The following is a 17,066-nucleotide window of genomic DNA, read 5'->3' on the forward strand; positions in this document are numbered from 1 at the left end:
AAAAGCAGTGAGCACTTTATTAACTTGTGCATCTGGAAAAGAATGCTGTGATTCTGTTTCAGCAAAGGAGCTACGGGGTCACCTCTGTGGACCATCTGTGTTTTGTGGAATTCTAACTTGAAAATCACTCTCCAGTAAATGAGTCTATTAGCATTCAAGTCTTGCTTTTCTGTTAGATACTGTTAATGTGGTGTGGGCATTTTGAGAAACATCGCATTGTCAATTAATTGATTTCTAGGAGCTGATTTGTATTTTGGTATTGTCTTAGCTTGGGCTGTCATAACAGAGCACCATGTGCTGGGTGGTTTAAAGAATAGAAGTTTATTTCTCATGGTTCTGGAGCTGGAGAGTCTGTTATCAGGTGCTGATCAATTCGGTTTCTGGTGAGGGCTGTCATTTTGGCTTGCAGATGGCCACCCTTTCACTGTCTGTTCACATGGCCTTTCCTTGGTGCATGCATGTTGGGCAAAGGGGAAGAGAGAGAGAAAGGAAAAGAGAGAGAGAAGTGAAGGGGAGGGAGGGAGGACAAGATTGAACACGTATGTGAGAGAAAGGGAAAGAGAACTCTGATGTCTCTTGTAAGAACACTAACCCTGTCATGAGGGCCCCATCTCATGATCAGACCATAATTTCTCCCAAAGGCCACATCTCCAGATACCATGCATTGGAGGTTAATGCCGTTTCAAAATATGAATCTAGGGGGGTGGTTGGGGGGAGAAGTGGGAGAAGAACACAGTTCGTTCTATAGCAAATATTAATGCGCATTTAAAACTTCATTTACACAGTACAAGAAGTTGCTTACTGAGGAAGGACAGAAAATAGGAACCTTTGAGAGATTTGTATCTGGTTCCATGGCTGGAGCAACTGCACAGACTTTTATTTATCCTATGGAGGTAAGTACTATTGTGAAGTCTATCGTATTAATGGTGTTTGTATTTTTATCTATTGCTGTGTAATAAGTTATCCCAAAACTAACAGTTTAAAACACATTTATCATCTCACAGTTTCTGTGGGTCAGGAATCTGGCCTCTGGTTCAGGATTTCTCACAACCTGCAGTCAGGGTGTCAGCCAGGGCTGCAGTCCCTGCAGGGATCAATGGGGAATGGACCTCCTTTTAAGTTTATTCACATGTGTGTTGCCAGGGCTCCATAGCTATTGGTTGAAGATATCAGTTCCTTATTGCATGGGCCTCTCCATAGGATGCTTGTGTATCCTCATAACATGGTAGCTATATTTTTCCCCAAATCAGTTATCAAAGAGAATACCCAAGATGGAAATTGCACTCTTTAGTCACATCTGCTCTACTTTGTAGGTTGCACAGACTGCCCTTGGTAGAGTGTGGAAGGGGATACACATGGTATAAATACCAGGAGGCTGGGAGAGTTGGGGTTTATCTTGGAGGCTGGTTGCAATAGTGTTAATAAAAATTAGAACACCCAATTCTCTCTAAAGAGTTTCTATACCATAAATTTCATAATGGAACCTTAGAATTAGATTAGGTGATGGTAATCCTAACTGGACATCCTTCCATCAGAGCATAGATTAGCATACCATGGATCTGTGAACTATTTTGTACAGCCTTTTTTGTTGTTGTTTTTTGCATTTTTACCTTGCTAAGGTGGTTTAAAAAACAAAACAACAAAATACAAAACCAAAGAATTTGCAACAGAAACCTGGTATTTTAGTCCTGCAGAAACTAAAATATTCACTTTATAGAAAAAGTCCACCAACTCCTCCTTTAGGATATCTTTATTGATATGACAAAGGGTTTTTTAATAACTGAAAAGACCTAAGAAATACCTTTAATTTTCATCTTTATGGTATGTATGTTAATATAGCTTTCCTTTCAAGCATCCTAATATTATTGTTCATATTATTCCACACACCCCTCAAAAAATATCCTAATTAATATCTAAGCTTCCTCTTAAATCCTCCATCTCAGTTAATAGCATCACCTTCCCTCTATCCTGCTGGCCACATCCTGAGTTCCATGCTAGAAACTCTTGAGTCATCCTTTACACTACCATTTCCCCCACCCTCCGTATCTAATTTGTCCCAGTTTTGTTAAGATATCAATAGATTATCTTCTGTTTCCTCTGCCACTGCCCTAATTCAGATGCTCTTTACAACTAAAGCATCTTCTTGACTCTGGTCTTAGACCCTCAAGAGAGATACTGTGTAAGAGTTTCTTACACATCAACAAATTGGACAGTCATTTGAGTGACGATATATGCTAGGTATTTGTTTTCTGTAAAATTACTTCTTTCAAATTCTATGATGATAGCATTAGTGTGAATAATAGTATTTGTTATATTCTCTCATAACCAGGTTCTGAAAACCAGGCTGGCTGTAGGCAAAACTGGACAATACTCTGGAATATTTGATTGTGCCAAGAAGATTTTGAAATATGAAGGCATGGGAGCTTTTTACAAAGGTTATGTTCCCAATTTATTAGGCATCATACCTTATGCAGGTATAGATCTTGCTGTATATGAGGTGAGTTTGTAGCAATCTTTTGACTCCAACAATATAGTTAAGTAGTTCTCATTGTTAGAATTTGACATTTTATAGAGAAGTACATGTCTGCCAGGAAATAGTTTGTAAATGAAAGTAGATTCAAGGGTGTATTCTTTGATCTTTCTGAGACCCCATATGCCTGTGATCTTTTGTATTAGATTTCCCTGTTAATTATTTTTATTAATGAAGATAATAGACTCACATTCAGATATAGTTGTTTAATTCTCTAATACCATATACAAAAATAAAATAAAAATCAATTAAAGTGCTAAGGCTGGATACCATAAAACTCCTAGAGGAAAACATAAGCAGAACAAATCATCAACATAAATCACAGAAATATTTTTTTGGACCCATCTCCTAGAGTAACGGAAATAAAAACAAAAATAAACAAATGGAACCTAATTAAACTTAAAAAGCTTTTGGACAACAAAGGAAGCCATAAACAACATGAAAAGACTACCTGTAGACTAGGATAGAATGTTTGCAAGCAGTGCTACCAGTGAGGGGTTAATTTCCAAAATTCGCAAACAGCTTAATATCAAGAAATAACCCAATCAAAAAATGAGCAAAAGACCTAAACAAACATTTCTCCCAAGAAGACATATAGATGGCCAACAGGCACATGAAAATATGCTCAGTATCACTAATTATTGGGGAAGTGCAGATCAAAGCTACAGTGAAGTATCACCTCACAGCAGTCAGTTGGCAATCATTGAAAAGTCTAAAAATAATAAATGCTGGACACAGTGTGGAAAAAAGGGAATCCTTATATACTCTTGGTAGGAATGTTAGTTGGCACAACCATTATGGAAAACAGGATGAAAGTTCCTTAAAAAAAAACTAAAAATTGAGTAACCATATGCTTCTGCGGTTCCATTCTTGGGTGTGTATCCAGAGAAAACTTTAACTTGAAAAGATGCGTGCACCTCAGTGTTCATATCAGCACTATTTAGCCAAGACATGGAAGCTACCTAAGGTCCATCAACAGATGAATGGATAAAGAATATGTATTTATACACAATGGAAACTCAGCCATAAAAAATGAAATAATGTCATTTGCAGCAACATGGATGGACCTTGTTTTGTTTAGTTGCTAAGTAGTGTCTGACTCTTTGCGACCCAATGGACTTTAGCCTGCCAGGCTCCTCTACCCATGGGATTTCCCAGGCAAGAATACTGGAATGAGTTGCCACTTCCTTCTCCAGGGGATCTTCCCAATCCAGGGATCAAACCTGTGTCTCCTGCATTGGCAGGTGGATTCTTTACCACTGAGCTACTGTATAGCACAGGAAACTATATTCAGTGTCTTGTAATGACCTATAATGGAAAAGAATCTGAAAAAAAAAGATTATAACTGAATCACTTTGCTGTATACCTGAAGCTAACACAACATTGTAAATTAGTTATACTTTTAAGAAGTTATTACATATGTAGTTGTTCAGCTTGGAAGATGATACTAGGGATTTTGAAGAGAGAGATAATAAGCAAAAATGGCATATTTTCTTTGGTTTGTAAAAATTTCATATTGATAAAGCCAAGAGACTGACGTGGGTAGCACAGATTTGTTCTTTGTACTTGCCAGCCTGAAGAAACCTAGGAGGAAATAATCAAACGCAAATCATTTATTTGGGATCAAAGAATTGCAATTCAGTGCACCCAGATTTGGGTAGCAATCTCAACATTGTCTGCTAGGGAGTAAAAGGGGTTTTTTTAATGGCAAAGAAGGGAAGTTTGCATTACAAAGAATTTTAGAGGGAGCTGAAGGCAAAATTTAGTTGGCTAAACATGATTGACGGCTAAGGCTATCACTGGAGGTAGGTAAGAATTCATTACTGTGACAAGTTGTCAGTGTTCTTGCGGAGTCCTTGGACTATCTGTGGTGTGGCTCAGTTCTTAAGTTCATGGTTCCACCTGGTGAGACGTACATAAGGTCTAACTCTTGAATGGCCTTTTGGCTTCACTTTTAAATCCCTTGACATAAATGACTCCATTTTATTTCACATATCGCCCTTTTGATCAAGATCATTCTCTAAAAGCATTGCCAAACAACTTAGAGGTTTGCTTTGTCTCATATCACTGGGATGGACCTGTGCCATAAAGTCATGTTCCTTGTTGGGGAGAATTTTTAATCTCCAATGCTTACTTCAAAGGGTTGGTGTCACGGGGTTAGAGCACATTTGAGCAACAGGGAGATACTCAGGAAATGACTCTTGGGCAGATTTGGTGACTCATAAGGAAGTTGTCCTTGTGGCCTGATCAACCAAGTTATTTCCTTTGGTTTCATCTGAATTTAAAAAGTTTTTTTTTTAAATTAGAAGATAATAGCTTTACTGTGTTGTCATCTGAATTTAATTTTGGATTCCCAGGTACCCTAATGATGGTTAGGACAGATGGAAGTTGAACTGATTCCAACAGTCTTTTGACCCAGTTTTTATTTTTAATCTGGCTTCTCCCTAGGTCAAGAATCCTTTTGTTTCTAAAGCATACCAAAGCCAAGAACTACCCCCATGGCAAAGTGACTATCTGTATAGGTATTCACAGTTTCAGTTTCTGCTAGGGTGCAATCTCCAGTTAACTCAGGGAGTTCTTGTCTGCTGGGCTGAAGTAGTGTTCAGCAGAGGCGCTGCCTCAGTTACTTCAAAGGAGCAAATGATTGCATATCCCGCACCATTTCCTTTGCCATTTTTCAATCTAGAACCATCAGTAACAAGGGTTTCTTTTAAGTCACTGCTAAGGGTTAATAACTGACCAGTTAGGATCAGACAGTCATGAGTAGTTTTGCACTATGTAAAGGGAGAAGAGTTGCAAGGTTGAGGTTGTTGTAGCAGGAAAGGGTTATGTCCCAAGTTAGTAATGATATTTCATATGAGGTAAGACGGCTTGCAGAAAGGTATTGAGTGTGATGAGAATTGAGCAAGCCTCCTGTTGCATGGGGGAACATAGGTGATAAGTGGAGAGACTATAACCATTTCCTCAGTTGCATGGAGGCAGACCTCTGGCCACAGGTCTGATTGTTGAGTGTCATAGCCAAGGGATTGGTGTTGACCTCTTTGCCTTTGAGTAAGCAATCCTAATGCATTTCTCTGCTCTTGTACATGAGGTAGAAAAGGGGAGGCTGATAATTAGAATGTCCTAAAGCAGGAGACAACAAAGTCCCCTTCTCAGGTTCTGGAGCCATTAAGATGTTTTCTTCCTACTCTAAAGGATCTTGTCTTTGAGCTTTGAGTAATGAATAAAAAGGCTGGGCAACTAAAAGATTAAAGATCCAGAGTCTATAATGTTTGGTCAGCTCAAGATGTTTTATTTATTTATTTATTTTAGGCTGCTGGACTTTATTTTTTTTAATTAATTAATTAATTTTAATTGGAGGCTAATTACTTTACAATATTGTGGTGCTTTTTGCCATACATTGACATGAATCAGCCATGGGTGTACATGTGTTCCCCATCCTGAACCCCCCTCCCCCCTCCCTCCCCATCCCATCCCTCAGGGTCATCCCAGTGCACCAGCCCTGAGTACCCTGTCTCATGCATTGAACCTGGACTGGCAGTCTGTTTCACATATGATAGTATACATGTTTCAATGCTATTCTCTCAAATTATCCCACCCTCGCCTTCTCCCACAGAGTCCAAAAGACTGTTCTTTACATCTGTGTCTCTTTTGCTGTCTCACATATAGGGTCATCGTTACCATCTTTCTAAATTCCATATATATGCGTTATTATACTGTATTGGTGTGTTTCTTTCTGACTTACTTCACTCTGTATAATAGGCTCCAGTTTCATCCACCTCATCAGAACTGATTCAAATGCATTCTTTTTAATGGCTGAGTAATATTCCATTGTGATATGTACCACAACTTTCATATCCACTTGTCTGTTGATGGACATTTAGATTGCTTCCATGTCCTAGCTAGTAAAAAGTGCTGCAATGAGCATTGGGGTACATGTTTCTCTTTCAATTCTGTTTTTGTTTGATGTGTATGCGCGGCCTTGCATCTTCTCAGTTCTTGTCTCTAGTCTATTTATATGTAACTCCATTTTGTTTTCACGATTTTGGATCATCTGTACTATCATTATTCTTAATTCTTTTTCAGGTAGACTCCCTGATTCTTAAAGGTACAAAATTGATAACCAATACCAAAAAGCAAAGATTAGAAATCTAGAGTAGAGGTTAGACTCTCAAAAATACAATATTAAAAAAACAAAACAAAATCACAAAAAATTATAAAAAATATATGAAATTTGCTTTAAAAATAGGGTCTTTTTTTTGCAAGGTAATAGTAGGTTATAAAAGTGAAAATTAAAGGAGTAATAAAGAACTTAAAAATTAAAAGAAATTAAAAAAATGATAATAGTAAAATATATCTAGGAATTTCTCTGGAGGTGTTGAGGGCAGTGTGGGGTCAGTTCAGTTTCAGATAGTTCCTTGTTCCAAGTTATACTTCTCAAGGTCTGTAGGCCCTTTCCAACATAGTCGGTGCTAACTACAGGGTTTTAATCTGTTGCACCTGTCACTTCCATGGTGGTTCCCTCTTCTTTTTTTTTTTGGCTTCCTCTGTTTGCAAGTCTCTACAGTGTCTAATTTCTGCCCTGACACAAGGTGGCGAAGGTAGTCACTTATTTAGGCTCACTTGTTCAGTTGTGTTGTGGGGAGGGAAGAATACTGCAAATAGATATCACTGGCATGTGTGGGGAGTGCTCACAGTGTCTGGGTCACACTGGGTTTGCCCCTGCTCACGGTGTGTGTGCTTTCCCAGTCTACACTGCTCAGGCTCCAGGTTGCCCTGCAGGGGAACTGACTAAAGTGGGCCCTGGGTTGCATGCACTTCCCAGGTCTAAGCCACTCAGGTTCAGGTTCTCGGGTACTCCACAAAGGCACAGACTTGGTTGGGCCTAAGTTTTGTGCCCTTCCCAGGTCCGACCAGCTCAGGCGACCAAGTGCTTGGTGAGTGCACCCTCCCCAGGTGGGGGGGTGCATCTTATCACCTCCCCAGTCCCAGCTGCTCAGTTTCTTGGGTATGCGGCGGGAGCGCCGTCTCAGGTGTACTGTGTGTCTCCTCTGGAGAACTGATCTCTGGCTGTGACCCTCCTAGCGGATGTCAACCATCCGGATCCCAGGAAGACTTGGTTAGCAACTGGGAGCCTGGTCGCAGTTTGGTAGAGGATGCTATCCCTGGGGCTGAGATTGCCCCTTGCCTTCTGGCTCTGGGTGTCGCCCGCCTGCCTCTCTGTCTCCGGCAGGGGATGGGCCAATCTGCAGCTGGCTAGCTCTCCTCTGGTATTCTCTCAGTCCTTTGTTCTGTGAGCGGGCCCTTAGGTTAGAGCTTTTCGTGGGAAAGTTCTCTCTCTCTTTTCTCTCTCTCTGGCTGTCCCACAGTTTGGGTTGCTATCTAATGTTAGCTCCCTCAGATTGTCCTCAGGGCATTCAGGCCAGGTCCTTATCCTAAGCAATGCAGCCCATGCCTCCCTGTTCAGCCCCTACTCGCTGCTGGTGGATGCGAGCATCTGGGCTACTTTTCTGCTGGGAATTGCGGTTAGGTACATAATCTGTGTTTTTTTTTCTCCTGGTTATGTTGCCCTCTGAGATTCCAAAACTTCCCACAGACCTGCTGGTGAGAGGGTTTCCTGGTGTTTGGAAACTTCTCCTCCTTCACAACTCCCTCCCCAGGATGGGTCTCCATCCCTAACTCTTTTGTCTCTCTTTTTGTCTTTTATATTTTGTCCTACCTCCTTTCGAAGAGAATGGGCTGCCTTTCTGGATGCCTAGTGTCCTCTTCCAGCATTCAGAAGTTGTTTTGTGGAATTTGCTCAGTGTTCAAATAATCTTTTGATGAATTTGTGGGGGAGAAAGTGGTCTCCCCATCCTATTCCTCTGCCATCTTAGGACCGCCCCCTCCAGATGTTTTAAAGTTGTCTTTTGGTCTGTGGCTGTGGGAAATTTAAGACACTTTGTATCCTACTAGGGTCTAAAAGGAGTCCTTAATCTGAGATCAAGTGTCCTAGGTATCTGACCTGTGTTTGAACAAGTTGTAATTTCTCTTTGGAGACCTTCATGACCTTCAGTTGCTAACAGCTTGAGGAGATGATGCTGACTTGCTTACTTGCTTCCTTGGAAGAGAAGAAGAGAAGAAGGTCATCAACATATTGCAAAGAGTGGGCACTTATGGAAAAATGACAGATGCTAAATCTGCTTTTAGGATCTGTAAAGAGTAGGGCTTTCAGTCTATACTTCTGACATGTCCAGGTGTATTGTCCTTCCCACATGAAAGCACATAACATTTGACTTCCACAATCCACAGAGATGCTGAAAAAGGTGCTGCTGCTGCTGCTAAGTCGCTTCAGTCATGTCCGACTCTGTGCGACCCCATAGACGGCAGCCCACCAGGCTCCCCCGTCCCTGGGATTCTCCAGGCAAGAACATTGGAATGGGTTACCATTTCATTCTCCAATGCAGGAAAGTGAAAAGTGAAAGTGAAGTTGCTCAGTCGTGCCCAACTCATAGTCACCAACTCGTAGTGACCCCATGGACTGCAGCCCACCAGGCTCCTCCGTCCATGGGATTTTCCGGGCAAGAGTACTGGAGTGGGTTGCCATTGCCTTCTCCGAAAAAGGTGCTACAGAGATCAATTATGGCGAAAAACTACTCTCTGTAGGAATTGCCATTAAAAGAGCATGAAGGTCAAGGGCAACTGGATAGCAATTAATGACAGTGTTATGAATAGCTCTCAAATCTTGGGCCAATCTCCCTTCTCCTCTGTGGGGTTTCTTAATAGGGAGAATGGGTATATTAGAGAGACTAGTGCAGGGGACCGGAGAAGGCGATGGCACCCCACTCCAGTACTCTTGCCTGGAAAATCCCATGGATGGAGGAGCCTGGTAGGCTACAGTCCATGGGGTTGCTAAGAGTCAGACACGACTGAGCAACTTCACTTTCACTTTTCCCTTTCATGCACTGGAGAAGGAAATGGCAACCCACTCCAGTATTCTTGCCTGGAGAATCCCAGGGATGGCGGAGCCTGTGGGTTGCCATCTATGGGGTTGCACAGAGTCGGACACGACTGAAGCAACTTAGCAGCAGCAGCAGTGCAGGGGACTATGAGGTCTTGTGTCATATATTCCTGTATGATTGGTTGAAATCTTGCTAAGGCCTCAGGATTTAAAGGACATTTTTTGATGTTAGGAACAGGCTTACTGTGATCTATTTGAATTTGAATTGGGGGACTCAGATGAATCTGTCCAATGTGGGTTGTGGATTTTGCCAAGTCTCTCAGGGACTTCTTTGAGTTTCAAGTTTCTGTTAGCTTCTGAGCTTGTCTTAAGGGCAAAAACTGCTGACAAGGTTGAGGAACTTGGAATGCCTTCCATTGTTGAGGGATTGAATTAATTTCAAGGATAATTTCCCCTTTTGAGAAAAAGAGATACAAATATCTCTTCAAGTCCCTGCTTTTTTCCTCTGGGTGTATACCTACTAGTAGAATTGCTGGGTCATATAGTAATTCCATGTTAAGCTTTTTGTCAGTTCAGTCACTTAGTCGTGCCTGACTCTTTGGGACCCCATGGACTGCAGCACACCAGGCTTCCCTGTCCATCAGCAACTCCAGGAGCTTGCTAAAACTCATTTCCCTGGAATCAGTGATGCCATGCAACAGTCTCATCCTTCGTTGTCCCCTTTTCCTCCCTTCAATCTTTCCCAGAATAAGGGTCTTTTCCCTTATTCTGGAGTCGGTTCTTCACATCAGATGGCCAAAGTATTGGAGTTTCAGCTTCAGCATCAGTCCTTCCAATGAATATTCAGGACTGATTTCCTAAAATTGACTGGTTGAATCTCCTTGCAGTCCAAGGGACTCAAGAGTTCAAAATACCACAATTCAAAAGCATCAATTCTTTGGCACTCAGCTTTCTTAGTGGTCCAACTCTCACATCCATACATGACTACTGGAAAAACCACAGCTTTGATTAGACGGACCTTTGTCAGCAAAGTAATGTCTCTCCTTTTCAATATGCTGCCTAGGTTAGTCAAAGCTTTTCCTCCAAGGAGCCAGCATCTTTTTATTTCATGGCTGCAGTCACCATCTGCAGTGATTTTGGAGCCCAAGAAAATAAAGTCTGTCACTGTTTCCATTGTTTCCCCATCTATTTGCCATGAAGTGATGGGACCGGATACCATGATCTTAGCTTTTCGAATGTTGAGTTTTAAGCCATCTTTTTCACTCTCCTCTTTCACCTATATCAAGAGGCTCTTTAGCTCCTATTCACTTTTTGCTATTAGGGTGGTGGCATCTGCATTTCTGAGGTTACTGATATTTCTCCCAGCAATCTTGATTCCAGTTTTTAATTAGTTTTTTTAAAATTGTTGTTGTTTAGTTGTAGAAGTTCCTTATATATTTTGGATATTAACTACTTATCAGATATATGGTTTGCAAATATATTCTCCCATTCCATAGGTTGCCTTTTTTTCTCTCTCGTTTCCTTTGCTCTGCAGAAGTTTTTAAGTTGATGAAATCCATTTGTCTATTTTTGCTTTTGTTGCCTGTGCTTTTGGTATCATATCCAAGAAATTGTTGCCAAATCCAATGTCCTAAAGCTTTTATTACCCTGTGTTTTCTCCTAGGAATTGTATACTATTAGGTCTTATGTTTAGACCTTTAATTTATTTTGAGTTAGTTTTTTGTGTATGTTGTAAGATAAGGGTCCAACTTTATTTTTCTGCTTGTGGATATCCAGTTTTCCCATTTGAGAAGAGACTGTCCTTTGCCCAATGTGGAGAAGTTATTTCTGGGCTCTCTTTTGTTCTATTGATCTCTGTATCCGTCTTTATGCCAGCATGGCACTATTTTGATTACTGTTGCTTTGTAGTATATATTGAAATCAGGAAGTGTGAGGCCTCCAACTTTGTTCTTTTTCAAGGTTGTTTTGGCTAGCTGGGGTCCGTTGAGATTCCATTTGAGTTTTAGAATTTTTCTTTTTTATTTCTTCAAAGAGTATGATTGAAATTTGAATAGTGATTGCATTGAATATGTAGATTGCTTTGGGTAGTGTGCTAGTTTGTTTGGACTGCCATAACAAAATACTAGATACCAAGAATTCTGAGGTGGTCCAGTGGTTGGGACTCTGCGCTCTCACTGCCCAGGGCCCCAGGTTCAATCCCTGATTGGGGAACTAAGATCTCACAAGCTGTATGGGATGGCCAAAAAAATAAAAAACAAAAAAATCCAAAACTAAAAAACAAAAAAACCCCCAGAGACTGGGTGGGTTAAACAACAGAAATTACTTTTTCACAGTTCTGGAGGCTAGAATCCAAGATCAAGGTTCTGGCTGATTTGGTTTGTGGGGAGGCTGTCTTACTGGCTTGCAGACTGCTGTCTTCTTGCTATGTTCCCAGAGGGAGAGAGAGTGAGTGAGTGAATTCTCTGGTGTTTTGTTCCTATAAAGACACTAGTCCTATTGAATCAGGACCCTGTTATGACTCTGATGTTGCCAGAGAATCTTCATAAGGTGATAAAATTTTGAGGGATACAGAGCTAATAATGAAGGAGAGACAGACAGAAAGAAATAAAAATAAATAAGTAAAAAATTTAAAAAATATAGTGAGACCTGAGAGGGAATGATAATGGCTATTAGCATGAGAAGAAAATGGATTATGGAATAAACAGAGAGGACTTGCAAGATCATATATATTTTATAGAACTTTCATTGTTTCAAGAGTATGTTTTCCTCTCTTTTTTCCTCATGTTCTAGTCTTCACAGTGTAAATAGTTGATTCGTTTCTAGTCAATCACTTCTCTTATTTCTGCAATTCAGACATGATTGTCTTCAGCCTTCATGAATCTATTTATTGTCATATATTACAGTACTAAGTGAACATTAAATAAACACTTAAACATAATTTTTGCTTCCAAATATATAAAGCTATTTGTGTTATATAATTGTAAGGTCAAAGTATGCAATTAAATTTTTCATTAAAATATTTAAAGTAGTGTGTGATTTCCCCCATGTATTAGCATATATTTTAATACTTAAGATATTTTTATTTAAAAAGTAAATTAGCATATATATTTTATATAGTTTCTCTCAATTATGGCCTGCTTGTGGAAATACAGGGACCCAGGATAACAGGGAAAAAGCGTGACCTGGGGATCAGTGCACTTGATTCTACACCCTTGTTTAAAAAAAACTCCATTGAGCCTCATTTCTAAAATCAGAAGAATAGCTCCACCTTTTGTAGAGCTTTTGTAGAAGAACTGAATGAAATAACACATGTGTAAAGTAAAACATCAGATGCACTTCATAGTATTGTGTTATTTTCATTGATACTGTAGGGAATGCTGTTTAGACCCTACGCTGGTGTGTGATTGATCCTCACATTTACTTAAAAGAAGGGAGCACCCAGAGCAAACTGTTGGTGTTTTGAATCCCTGGTGGCTTCCCTGCTTCTCTACAGAGCTGTTGCCTCTGCAGTGGCTGCTGCTTCTGGGAACGGGTTGCCCAGCGTTGCAGAAGTGTAACCTGTTGATTCTATCAGGATGAGAGCCGCTGTGGGAATGTCCCGGTTGAGTACAAACAGTTGTAAGTATCCGTTTATTTTTTTTCTTTTCTGTTTCTCGGCAGCTCCTAAAGTCTCATTGGCTAGATAATTTTGCCAAAGACTCTGTGAACCCTGGAGTCATGGTGTTGCTGGGCTGTGGTGCCTTATCCAGTACCTGTGGTCAGCTGGCCAGCTACCCCTTGGCTTTGGTAAGAACACGCATGCAGGCTCAAGGTGAGTTTTGAATGAAAGCAAGACACTGATAAAAGTACAGCATCAGTAACATGCTTCTGGAACTCTCAAGTTCCACTGAGACAGCAGAGTGTGGTTTTAAGATAATATTTCTTAACCATTTTTTTTACGTTATTGCCTCCCTAAGGAAGCTTTTTAGAAATTCTTTTCTAAATCAGTTCTTCTTCATGAAATCTTAATACTACAGATACACTATGCATATACTGTATGTATATCTGTGGTTTATGCACAAATAGAGTAAGATTTTCTTGCTTATGTTGAGAATGCATGTTTTAAGAGTACAGTTGGCTGTTCCCATTCGTGGGCTCTGCATCTGAGGATTCAACCTACCGTGGATTGAAAATACTCAGGGAAAAAACTCCCAAACTCCAGAAAGTCCCAAAAAGTAAAATGGAAATGTGTCATGCAGTCCACTCTTTACATTGTATTTACAAATCATTTGCATTAGAAGTGTTTGTTAGTTAATGATTGACTGCTTGCTTGGGGGAGGTGTGGCTGGTATTTGGAAGAGAGGTTGGGAATAGAGGTGCAGATGTTCAGGGTGTACTGTTTAAAGAAATGATAGTGGATGAGATTGGCCAGGGATAAAACAGAAAAGAGAGGCACAGAATGCATGCTATTTAATATAGCAATGCAATGCATTCACGTGTGTGTGCTCAGTCGTGTCTGATTCTTTGTGACGCCATGGACTGTAGCCCTCCAGACTCCTCTGTCCTAGGCAAGAATACTGGAGTGGGTTGCCATTTCCTTCTCCAGGGGAATCTTTCCAACCCAGGATCAAACCTGCATCTCTTGCATCTCCTGCATTAGCAGGCGGATTCTAGTCAGCAAATCGCGAACAAAGAGAACAATTAGTGAGATGACAGGAGATCTAGGGGGCATGGTGTAATCAAAGTCAAGGAGACAGTGTCACAGTGGGGAGGAATCACAGTTCAAAAGTTGTAGGTCCCATAATAATAAAAACTCTAGCCACCATTGACTGAAGATTTGACAAATGCCAGCTGATTTACATAGTTGTTACTGATTCTTACAACACTGCACAGTTTCATTCCATTTACAGAGGAGAAAGACCATCAGCTGTCAGCTCTCCCACTTGCTGGCTAAGTGTGTTGAGACAAGTTTCTCTATCTTTCTAAGATTCCTTACTTACCAAATGAATGTAATAACTCTTACCTTGGAGGACTGGTATATCAAGTAATTAACCCAACATCTAACACAAAGTGATAGTACCATTGTTATTCTTACCAGAGCACTCACTCGTAGGTGCTATCCAGGGAGAATTATATAAAGGGGCACTTTTTGAGGACCCTTGGGATAAATTTTATCTGTTTATTGTATTCTAGAGTATCATTCTGAATCATAATTGCATATAGTCATAATAAAATGTGTGAATATTAAATTAGCCTGATTTCTTTTCTTTTTTTTTAAAATTTTCTAGCCATGATAGAAGGAAGCCCACAGCTGAACATGGTTGGGCTCTTTCGACGAATAATTTCTAAAGAAGGACTACCAGGACTTTACAGAGGCATCACTCCAAACTTTATGAAGGTGCTCCCTGCTGTAGGCATCAGTTATGTGGTTTATGAAAATATGAAACAAACTTTAGGAGTAGCTCAGAAATGACATGTTGAATTTTTTGCTTTAGCATGATTACTGAAACTTTCAACTGTCTCCAGAGTGACATTTTTTCCTAGAACTGAAACAAATCTATGGCAAAAAGAAGCTTTGTTATTTTTTTTTTCATGAAAAGGAAGAGCGTATCAATGATGATTTCAGACATTTGGACTCAATTTTGTATATTCAGAAATGTCTAAAAAAACCATAGTTTTGATAAGCTCATACAATTTTGAGAAGGCCACAAAATTATAGTTTATCTTTTCTTATTAGTTCTTTCTATAATCTCTGCCCAGAATCCTAAATCTGAAGAAATGTACTTGCTTGAACTAAATTTGCTTTGTGTGCTGGAATTATAAATCTTTAATCTTTATTTTGGTTGGTTCAAGTTTATGCCACCTTTATACTTAAATATCATTTTCTTAAAAACAAAATGATCAGAAAACTTGGAAACTTAAATTGTTCATATGTTTTGAATTTCTTAAAATTTCCTTGTAGGATCATTAATGGAGAATCATTGCATGAAAACATACCTTACAGCAGCCAAATAGGTATAGAGTTTATATTCTTTCTTTAAGCAGAATAAGAATGAATGTTAAATGGCAGAATTTCAAGGCATGTGAATACCCTAGTCCACTCATATAATTTTTGTGTAAGGAGGAGTGATAAAATAATATTTATTTCAGTGGCCACTTCTCCATTTTGCTTGTACTATTGTTTGGTTTTCAGGATGATACACTGATTATTAGCATATCACTGGTAAATTGTCCACACAAGGCAACTTATTTGAGAGATTCTGTTTATTATCATTGTTTTGAAAAGCATCAGGAGACAAAACCCCTTTACTTATATCAGTCTCTAAAGAGCATCACTCTTCTCTTTGTCCTTTGTCTCCTACTTGAATCAAACTCCTGCTTTCACCAGGAAGGCTTCCGGAGGCCATTCCTGGTTATCTGAAATTTTTTAATTACATGAAGTAGGTTGATCATGGGTGAATGGCATTCTCATTACCCCCTTACCGTTTATTTGACCCTGCAATTCTCAACTTGGGCAGTGCAAACCTAGCAGAATAGTATGTATTAAAAATAGTATATATTAATTCTGCATATTTGGTGCCTATAATGAAATGGAAGGCTCAGTTTACAAACAAGTACATTCATATTTTCTCTTGCCCCCAGTTTTAGGAACATGTTTTGATTTAGAAAACTTACAGTAAAGTGAGAGCATGATCTTATTTTACTGAAGCCATTTTTATAATCAACTGTCTTTTCTGATTTGTGTGATTAGAACTTAGACAACTATTTAGTAGTTGAAATTATTCTTATCACTTTTCAATGTAATTCTTAAACTCAAGTTTGATTTCTAGTAATTTCTGTCATAAATTGCCAACATTTTAATGAAAATCTGGTGACATAATAGGCTTTACTTTATTTGACCTACCTCTCGTATTTTCTAAACCAAACAGAAATGTTGAATTTGTGTTTGTGAAACGTATCCTAATGTGTAGTTTTCATTATATTTGTTATGCCTGATAAATATCTCAGTGTTTTATAATACATACGATAAGTGTGAAGCTCTGTCTTCAGGGTGTTTGTACTTTCGAGTAATGCATAAATGACAATATTAAGGTACTAGATTAGCTCTTTTTTTTACTCATTAAATTATGGGATGAGCAAAATTTCAGGCTACTGAAAAAATTCATTGTTCATTATGAATTTAAATTGTTTTCTATTTAACATTTGTAAGGTATGAATGTGATTTATCTGTGTATCTTTTATCTTTTGAAAAAATCTTGTATTTTTTGAAAAGAGCCCAGAGTCAAGAATAGTTTATTTCTGGCATTACTACATATTTGCTTTACATTTATAATTAAAAATACATATATGTTTGTTTTTGAAATGTCTTGTTTCCTCACTTAAAAAAAATAGTGTAACTGAAGCAGAAAAAAAAAAGGCTGTTATACAGTTTATATCACTGGCAGCAGTTTGAATAATGTTTATAGTATTATTGGGTAAGACTCATTATAGTCTTTCCAAATATTATGGCCTTTTCTGAACAGCTGCAACAGTTGTTAAATCTGTTACACATTTTGGTATAAGATGATGTTTTTTGTGATGTCCAAATTCCACATTTACCAATAAGAGTGATATGCC

General features: G+C 39.1%; 1 protein-coding gene across 3 annotated transcripts in view; it reads left to right on the forward strand.

The window, feature by feature from the left end:
• The window catches only part of LOC145505379 (mitochondrial adenyl nucleotide antiporter SLC25A24), a 67,354-nt gene extending 50,542 nt beyond the window's left edge, over window positions 1-16,812 (forward strand). For 2 of the 3 annotated variants that reach the window (XM_081487229.1, XM_081487230.1), the window contains exons 7-10: window positions 786-893; window positions 2,330-2,497; window positions 13,131-13,281; window positions 14,738-16,812. In XM_081487229.1, coding sequence (XP_081343355.1) covers window positions 786-893; window positions 2,330-2,497; window positions 13,131-13,281; window positions 14,738-14,922 — 612 coding nt within the window. In that variant the 3' untranslated portion in view covers window positions 14,923-16,812. The remainder of the gene's footprint in view (window positions 1-785; window positions 894-2,329; window positions 2,498-13,130; window positions 13,282-14,737) is intronic. The other variant, XM_081487231.1, reaches the window with a different exon arrangement.
• Window positions 16,813-17,066: the final 254 nt, after the last annotated feature.

Source organism: Giraffa tippelskirchi, chromosome 5 (genome assembly GCF_054371585.1).
Source record: "Giraffa tippelskirchi isolate mGirTip1 chromosome 5, T2T-mGirTip1v1.2.pri, whole genome shotgun sequence".
Classification (NCBI taxonomy): domain Eukaryota; kingdom Metazoa; phylum Chordata; class Mammalia; order Artiodactyla; family Giraffidae; genus Giraffa; species Giraffa tippelskirchi.